The sequence below is a fragment of the Atractosteus spatula genome, chromosome 16, assembly GCF_055471065.1.
Source record: "Atractosteus spatula isolate fAtrSpa1 chromosome 16, fAtrSpa1.hap1, whole genome shotgun sequence".
In the NCBI taxonomy this organism is placed as follows: Eukaryota; Metazoa; Chordata; class Actinopteri; order Semionotiformes; family Lepisosteidae; genus Atractosteus; species Atractosteus spatula.
In genome coordinates, this window is record NC_142721.1 from 8,970,848 (window position 1) to 8,980,576 (window position 9,729).

Genomic DNA, 9,729 nt, shown 5'->3' on the forward strand with positions numbered 1-9,729 from the left:
GAGACTGAGACAGGAAACATACTGAATAGCAAAAAAAAAAGAACAGCTTGTCTTCAATTTCACTTGTTACATGTCTTTTTTTTATATTGTACCAACTATTTATAGCCTTGACCTTCTATGGCAACTAACTTATTTTGTTACAAAGGAACAAGTAATAGGTTTATACGTTTAATACGTTTCGGCTGTGAAGCCCTCTTCAGGTGTGGGACCTTTAGGCTGACACCCGAAGAAGGCTCCACAGACAAAAAATTGTGTTTTCTCTCTTCTCTTTTCAGCATGGAATAAACCTATTACGTGTTCCTTTGCAGACTATGCATGCTGATGCAGCTACCCACCTGAATTATTTTGTTACATCTGAGTTCTCAGAACCTTTATTTACACTAATATGATTAATTTGAATTGTTTTCACCTCTTAAGCATGTTAGAGATTGTCTTTTAACTGTTGTACAGTTACAATATACTATTTTCTGGTAGGGAAAAATATTCTAGTCAACTTGTTATCTGAGTTAATGCAACTGAGAACAAAGCTGGAACAAAAAAAAACAGTAAATGTGAGTCTTCAGGGACGGGACTGATATACTGTATCCTGTAATGGATTGCAATTAACTGCACAAAAATATTTCTGTGCCTTTGGGAAGTTATTCAACAACACCTTTTAAATCACCCCTGAGTACACATACTGTAGTTTTAGCTCCAACTAATGCAAGTCTTGGAAAAATCAACATGTAGCCTCGAGGGCTAACTTGACACAGTTCACCATTGCATTCTTTCTTTCGTGTGAGAATTGGTATAACAAGTCAGAACACACTTTTATGCTCAAGTTTTTATTAACATGTTACATATAGTGTTATCATTTTATTTTCATTCTTGTCCAATCACATTAAAATCACATTAAAAATAATAAAAGTCCAATCACATTCAAAAGAATAAAAGATGTACATGAGTTTTACAAAGCTCTGAGGAAAAGAATTGCTTTTATTATAATTATAGCTTTGTCATGATTTAGACATCTACTTAGTTTGTAAGCTTGACAGTTAATTCCCTTTCAACTGATATTCTATGATTTTACTGAAGTACTGTATATTATAATTGTTTCACAGGATTTCACTTGAATAATTTGTTTTACCCTTTCCACCTCATTTAGCAGTGTCGCTTTGATGATTAGCACTTCAGAGGTCTGCAGTCGGAAGAGCTTTGTATTGGACCTTTGAGATCTTGGCTTTATAGATGACCACTCCACACACCAGGCCAATGGCAGCCAGGAGAGTCCCAGCAACAAAAACTATGTTGGGGCTCAGATTCACGTGGGATACTGAAAAAAATGGGTAAGAATTGGTTTGCTGAATTATTTATCAAAGCTACATTTTCAAAACTACTTCTCAAAAGGAAACATTTTCATTGTTACAACAGTTGGGACTCTCTGATAGATCTTTCACATATTTGCACTCATTATATTTTGCACCGGATATTTTGCTTTTCCACTGTAGTGTAGATATACTGTGAATTCTCCTTGTATATCTTGATCTTTGATTATGCATTATGCATCAAAAAGACAAAATCGACTCACTCTTAACACTACTCACTTATAACCAAAGCTCTTAAAGTCTTTATACAAATTTACCTGCACTTCCTGAGCTCCTGGCTAGACGCACAGGCCCCTGGGAAATGTAGTGTCTTGCAGTCTGTGAAACCAAAGCTCTTTTTTGAAGGTGATGCCCATCATAGATGGAAGTGCCATTGGTACATCCCTGGGCACACCTGGTGTAGGGGTTGCCAGCCTGGCACAAGATGACCATGCAGCTGATGTAAACCTTAAATCACACAAGGGCACAGACGGCACTGAACAACAGTGAAAATTACTTAACTTTAAAACATTATTGAAAACATTTTTTAAACATAAAGACAAAAATATATTTCTGTAAACTGAATAATGTACTTTTAAATCCTATCTATTGGATTAAAGAAACAATAGAATATAGACTAATAGAAGATTAACTTCCTCTTAAAATTCTGAATTTAGACGAGAACTTATGATGGTGGTAGTATAAACACAAAGTTCATGAGATAGTCTTTCTGACCTCTTCATACTGGCCGATGAAGGCAAAAGCTTCCATTCCAAACCTGTACTCTGTCCTGTTGCTTGGAAAGACCTGAAGTGTATTATCCAGAAGGCATCTAGAAAACAAAGCTACTATTACTTTCAAAATTGGAGGGAGGTCACATTCGACCATTTTTAGAGCATAAAAGTGTTTTCATTTGAGGCTACTATGTTTATAAAATTCTTGTGTATTCTATGATGGGTGCTACGAATGCTTCCAAATTACACAAAGTAACAGTTATAAAAAGTATAGTAGAAATGTACTATATGAGAACCAACCAGGTGGATTAGGTTAGGTGGATTTTGGGACTCCATGAATTCGCACTTGGTCGTGTTTGTTAGCAGAAATTTATCTTTTGGAAAGAAATCAACTGGGTGACATTTTGCTAGTGGGAAACAGTGGCAGTGTTTTTTCTTGCTCCACAGTTTGACTGGTTAGCCCTCCTTCTCTTTTCTGGAAGGTTTTGAGTATCTGCTGTAATGTGTTTTGTTTTGTTTTGTTTTAAATCACCAACCCACAAAGGTTTCTTTCTGAATAAGAACAAAGGTAAAGGTACTTTATATTACACCATACACCAAGACAGTGACAGAGATTTCTGACAATCTCTTTTGTTCCTTTGTTCTGGTTACCCGGTCCTGATGATGTCATTGAGACTGAGACCCTCTCCTCTACACTTCTGCAATGTTTCACACAAGAAAGATGGCAGATGTCTTTCCTCACAGTTCCTCTCAACCTCCAATTTTATTTGCTTACCCATTTCTGATGATGTCATAGAATACGGGGTCATTGGGGTCATCATGAGGAGTCGCTCTGCAAGACTCCACAAACAGCTGGGTGTTGGGAAGAGATGATGTCGCCACAATGTCCATATAAAGCATGTCCCGCAGCTCCGTTGTCACTGGGTAAGAGCTGGAGTCGATCATTCTGTTGTACAGATTGGAGCTGAAGAACTCAAACTGATAGGTGAACCTGCCGAAGCCAGACTCCGTGAACACGTAGGGAATCCTGCGTGCTTTGAACTCGAAAGACACGTTACCCGTCTTGGGGTAGGAGCAAGAGAATCCAATCTCTACCAGATGCTTCCTGGTTATGATGTCGTTTGGGTTATCAAATGATGTAATCTCATTTTTGAAAATAAGAAATTTGTGATCTTCCTGCAAGCGTCATAAAAAAGAAAATAATTCAGTTCAAAATTCCCCTGGTCACATGTCCATAGCTAACTGAAAGAAAATATTTAAATCTCAACTTCTCAGTTCAACTTAAAGACAATGTGGAAAAAGAATCAGAAACACTCATCACCTCAAGCTGTGTTCCACAGGAGTGAAGTGACATTATTGCAACTACATGAGTACCGTTGGATGTCAGCGTACATGAGGGGTCATTGAGACGCAGATGGCTTTCATGAATTCCTCTGACTGAAGACTTGAGCACAGTAATTCTCATGGTGTTCTCAGTGCATTCAATTTCAGCTTCACCTGTTCGATTTAAATTGGAAAGAAAATAATTTTAAAATATTTATATATGTGCTGAAATTGTTATTTTTAAAATTAGAGATGAACTTGCTATAGTCAAGCATGCTGCCATTTATGATATTTTAAATTTTACACAGCTGTTACTTACAGTTATTTAACATTGTTTTAAATTTCCTAAATCAAATTGTTTTAAATCAAAATGATCATACATTAAGATAGAAAAGAGCATAAACAAAATGTTGTTATAAAAATGTTCTGTGGAGTGTTGGAGGTAATGTTCGGTGTTAAAGTCCTTATGTAATAATAATTATAATTTTAAGTTGTATATTTACCACTGCGAATATAATTTCTTCCAACAATTACCACAACACATCTCACTTCTGACTGATACCTGAAAAGAGTAATTCAGAAAAAATCAAGAGAAGTCCATGCATGTGACATCAGACCTCTCATAAATTAGAGATCCCAAACTGTCTTATACATCCTTTCTGGTGTTATATGTATTATATTATACATCTGTTACCTTGGACACTGTAATGGCTACTAGGGAACACAGACCTGTATACTACAGAAAATCGCTCTTTTTGTAAAAAATGTATTCTACTGTACAAATACAGTACCTGTGTAATAGTGGTTAATGACATGGATGAGAAATAAGAATATACTGTAGTAAACAGCATACATTTGTGTTGCTAATCCTAACATCTTGGCACATTACAACTTGCCAGGCACATTTAATTTTAACATACAAAGTCTGATAAGATACAACAGATAAGTGATTGCTGTGTTGTGCTTCCACCTGCCTCACCACTTTTTGCAAAGAATTCCTGTTTCTAGAGAATAACAAAGTATTTAAGGGAAAGTTCATATGCTAAAGAGTTTGAATAAGCAGGGATACACAGTATTAATTTTAATTCACATTTTTAAACTATAATGTGATTAACTTTAAATATATAATATCTACAGGATATTTATTGGAGGAAAGACATAAGCCCTTAAACTGGCTCCTAGTATTCAGCATCTGGAAGTGGCAGTATAGTAAAGTATGTAAAAAGGAGGAAGGGTAGTGACAGTTGCTGTTCCAATAGAAGTTTGTTGATTGAGATAGGTAGTTAAATTTAACAGAATGTCAAATGCAGGGAGCCTGTAAAAGCTATTTGTGGCTCAGATAGTAATAAATATGACATGTCTTGGGTTGCTTAACTACTTATTTGCTGAATTTGAATTTATATGTGCAAAAACAGAAATTAGAAGTCTGCTTAGGTTGTCCTGCCTCCCAGCACAGTGATAAGGCGAATGACAGCATATAGTGACAGCATGCTCTTAGCAATATCCTGAAAGGTTTCCCCTGTAAGATTAGACTGGTAATTTCATACTCACCCATCTCTGGTCTCTGCAATAAAACAAATAGGAACATTCTCATCTAAGTCATTCACATTTGGTGTCCATCGTATGAACGCTTGTCCAGTTTTGTTGATGTCATCATATTGGAATGACTTGGTGATATTCAGAGGTCCACTGATCTTGATGTCATAAATCCTTTAGAGGAGAAAATTGCAAAGATCTTAAATACATAGTAAAAATATGCAATGCATTTAGTTTTGGTTGTATTTTATTTAATTTAGAGTAGTAGGGCAACCAATCTCATGTCAATAACTGTGGTAAAGAACATATATTAAAGTTCCTGTTAGATCAGATTATGAGCTGATTGTGTTTTTATGTTTTTTTTTCATTTGAAATGAATTTTTATTACTGTTTTCTGAAAAATGAGATTTAATGCCTTACACGGAGTAGAATGCTTGTGCTCTAATGCTGATTTCAAATACATGATCCACTGTAGCATTCAGAAAGGCACCGTGGGCTGGGGTGGGAGGCAGGAGCTTGGGTCTGTAATCTCCAAATGTGCAGGAAGGCACATCGTTATCAACTGAAATACAGCAATGGGAAAGCAAGATAGTTAAATTGAGTTTAATTTCAGTATTTTGAAAACTGAAAAAAAAAAATGTTTGCTCTGTGCCCAGACTTAAAAAACACATTCATGTGAAAAACACACAACTTAAATTTGTGGTTGAATTGTTGCCAATATATGCAGTACAACCAGAAGAAAAATGCTTTTATGCATTTCACACAAGGTATGTATTTGCATTATTTTTGTCATGACAGCATTAAGTCAGGTGATTGTTATGGTATTGTTCAAAACTGAAATGTGCAAGCATTTCAGATTGCTCAAATAAAATGTACAAATACCACAAATGACCATTTTTGAGTCAATGAATTGACTAAGCAGCAAAATTATGTCCTACTGTTCTCCCTGCCAATGATTTCTGTAGATGTTTACATCTCAAAGACCAAACATGGAATGAGACAATATTTAGAGCACTAGCATCCTTAACTTATATGGATGTTCAAGCTCAAAAGTGCAAGTTCAGCTTTGGGGAGTCTTCCTGCATCTACAGGAACCCAAAGGCTAGCGATGTTGAGTGTGTACTTGTTGATTAAGGAGTTCAAACATAATGCTGAGGTTTTGAAGTGTACGGACACCTGATTGTTGTGCTTCAAATTTAAAGCTCTTTTCCTTGGTCACTGTTTCTTGAGGAAGTACAACTTATTTTGAAAAATAAATTATAAAGCCATCAATGAGTGTATTAATTAACAAGATCTTTAATGCACTACTTTGCAAACAGGACCCCACATAGCAATTAATCAAAGATCAGAAGAGAAAATGCAATGTACAGTGTAGTAACAAATACTAAAATTGCTTTCATTTGTCTGAGAATTGCCTGAATTGCCAGTTTCTGTTCTCTGGTACACCACAATTATAAGAGAGGCATTACGTCGTTTATATACTTAAGTAAAGTATATGATCTGCTGATTATAAAGGTTTGTCAAATCCTTAAGAAACAAAAGTACAACAGCATGATTCCACTATACATCTTTCATTTATTTTCCAGGCTGAGTATTTGTATAGGAAAGGGTTAGCGAGAATACACATATTTAAAATTAATACCTTGAATAATAAATTGCAAAGGGATTTTGCTCAAGGGAGACGTAGAACTGGTAGGTGGGTACTTAGTAGAGGAAATGGTTTGGTAATCCGTAAGTGAAGGTGTTGCGGCACCACGGCGGCGCCGGGACAGTGGCAACGGGGATCGGACTGATGAAGTGTTATCCCTGTAGGTTACACTGATGTACTGTCTTGGAAAATCTTCCATAACAATCTCAAAGATATGAACCCTCGTCAATGAGTGAACATATGTAATGGTACACGTATTCTGGAAGGGAGAAAAAATGCGTGCTTACTTATAAATGTACAGTTTCCAAAGGATCACAAGAATAGCCCCCAAAACATTGACAGGGCAGCAAAATAACATAATAAATACTGTAAGTATCCATTGTACAGCGTTTCATAATTAACTTTACAACATGGGGAAAGTAAGACAGATCGTCTTGTCCGCAGCGAAAACAAAAAACATTAATATGCATGTGTCCATAATTTCAAAATTGCATAAATGCTAAATGGAAACTAATTCACACAGAGGTTACAAACAAAATTCCAATAATCTTCGGTTGCCACTGATTCTACCTGCATGCTACATAAAATTAGAACAAAAAATAATAAAAAAAACCTGCTTACCCATCAGATTCACTTTATACACTTTGTAGGATATTTTGTCAGTGTGCATGACTCCATTCAATTGTTCTTATTGACCCCACTAATTTATCACATTTTACCCTTCATACTTTATATAGGATGTAATTATATATTTGTATTTGAAGAATACAGTAATTGCATCTTTTGTTAGATTCCCTAAATATCCTTGGAATGTTCTTGAAACAATCTTTGATATTATAGTTTTGTTATTATTATTAGTTTAGTTTATTAGTTATTATTAGTTTGATATTATAGAGAATATACAGTATTACTTTTCAGCACTATGGTACTGTTAAAGAATAAACCGGTTTTACCTTTAATTAGGGAACACAAAGCTACACTGCACTCTATACAGTATACTGTATGCTAATGAAACCATGTGCTGAAGAAAGGAAATAAATGAAAGAATATTCAATTATTTTAAGACAGAAAATCAAAATAAATGTTCACATACTCAACTTTAAACCTGAGCAGCTCACAACTGTGTGAGGCTAGCAGATAAAAATACTAGACATTATTTGATCATTTTTCTCCAAGACACTTACCTCATCAAAGTGGAAATCTACATGTAGACTGCAGTTATAGCATTCGAAGTTTTCCTTAAATCCATATCTGCATCTGACACGATCTCCATCTGGGTCATGTGCCAGTAATCTGTATGTTATTGGACAGTTTCGGGGTACTCTTGAAAACACAAAATAAGATTGCAGGTGTTTTAAAAAAATATTAAGCAGCATTTCCAGAAGTAGATGCACTAGTGCATGCCATTATTTATAATCTGTAATCTCATTTAAAGATTGATTTGGCTGAAAGCTAGTGATGCCTATTATAGGAACATTTGTGTCTAAATCAAGATATACACATTATATAGGTTTTTTTTTGCAAAGTGCAATATTTAAACACATGATTTAAAAATCTATATTGCCATACCGGATTATTGGTGGAAGGGTAGTTACAGGAGACCTGTTTGGTTGTCTGGTGTCCGATCTTGTTCCTAGATCGACATATGTCAAAAGTTGCCAAGAGAGAGCACTGTATGAATCAGAGTTCCAGCAACAGCTTGACTCACTGTAATATTGGTACAAACAAATGCATAAAAGAATTATGTCAGTGAAACTGAAAAATGTGATAGTTCAGCATATTATATAGCATCATACTACTCTGTCATTTTTAAAATTGAGAAAACTACCTTACCTCAGTTCGAAAGGTTTGTCACTGGCAATGCTTCTTGTCATGACTCCCTCTGCCTGACACCAGCCACCTCCTAAGGGATCGTCATCTATTTTCCCATATTGAAAATGGGTGTTTTGTCCACAGTTCCCACTACGGCATGGCCAGTAAAATTCCTGATGGCAGCCAGTCCTAAAGGATTCTTTGTACCGAAAATCTACCTGCAATGAAGTGTTCAGTGAGTATCATTCATACCTTCATTTAAATATGTTTTCTGTTTAATGTGTTAAGTAAATGTGATCAATAATTGTTACATTACAATATTCATATTGTTTTATGCAATACAAAAGAAAAAACAGGTTGGGTAGTAACAACCCATGTCTAACTGGAATGTAGGCTTCTAAGATGTGGATTTTCTTTTCCTTCCCACTTTTGAATGAAGTATTTATGCTATACTCTGCTTGTAATAATACAATTAAAATATGATAAAATGGTGTTCTTATACAAACCATAATTGCTGTCTGACTGACATTCTGTTTGCAAGAGTATTGAGTAAAGATGGAATATTAATAAAAATCACCCATGATCCTCATAAAAAGCTATTCTACTGCATGCATAGAGTGTAATATTGAAAACACAACTCTTACCCTGAAAGTCCCGTCTGGGTTTCTTCCTTTGGGACTGAAGGTCATGATCCCACCTTGCAAATGGGAGGCAAAGGCACTGGAGCCCAGGCTCAGGCAGACCACCAGTGCAATCAGAGACATTGTTTCTGAATATCACTGGTGCACAGAAATGCAAGGACAAGGGGAGAGTTGCCTCATATAGACACAGAAACACACACCAGTGAAGCCATCTTTGGATGAACACAAAAGAAAGGAAAAATAATAAGTGCCACCCTTTGGAATGAGGAAGTTAAGATTAATCCATAGGATTTATTCACAAATAGTTCCTTTCCGATAAGGACCATCTTAGCCCAAGTTTAAATACAAGCTACAGTATGTAACACTGCTTACAAAGACCACTTTAACCCATCTAACTTTTAAGCATGAGTGGCAGGACATTAAAGTTAGTCTTAAAGCTAAGATAATGGGTTCATTGTCATGTCCTAAATAAACAAATGACATGGAGAGAGACCACTAAGGCAGGGACCTTCAGGTGTCACTCTAAGATGAGCCATGCATCACAGCTGTCTTACTGGAGCACAGCAAGTGAAATTACTCTTCACGCTTTTTTTCTGGAATGTGTAGGTTATATATTAATTATTTTTACTAAGAAAAGGTAATGCATGCTCAGGCGGTCTTCCTGAAAAAGTCACCTTGCATTGGCTAAATAG

General features: G+C 35.7%; 1 protein-coding gene across 1 annotated transcript; it reads right to left on the minus strand.

Annotated features, from left to right (window-relative positions):
- Positions 1–814: 814 nt before the first annotated feature.
- Positions 815–9,217, minus strand: LOC148819516 (uncharacterized). Its single transcript, XM_088935180.1, has 13 exons — positions 9,041–9,217; positions 8,418–8,614; positions 8,154–8,291; positions 7,769–7,907; positions 6,579–6,843; positions 5,357–5,498; positions 4,952–5,110; positions 3,904–3,962; positions 3,399–3,574; positions 2,853–3,253; positions 2,079–2,175; positions 1,622–1,811; positions 815–1,312 (listed from the first exon to the last, which is right to left on the minus strand). The coding sequence occupies exons 1-13, from the start codon at positions 9,158–9,160 to the stop codon at positions 1,170–1,172; spliced, it is 2,226 nt and encodes a 741-aa protein (XP_088791306.1). The 5' UTR covers positions 9,161–9,217; the 3' UTR covers positions 815–1,169.
- Positions 9,218–9,729: the final 512 nt, after the last annotated feature.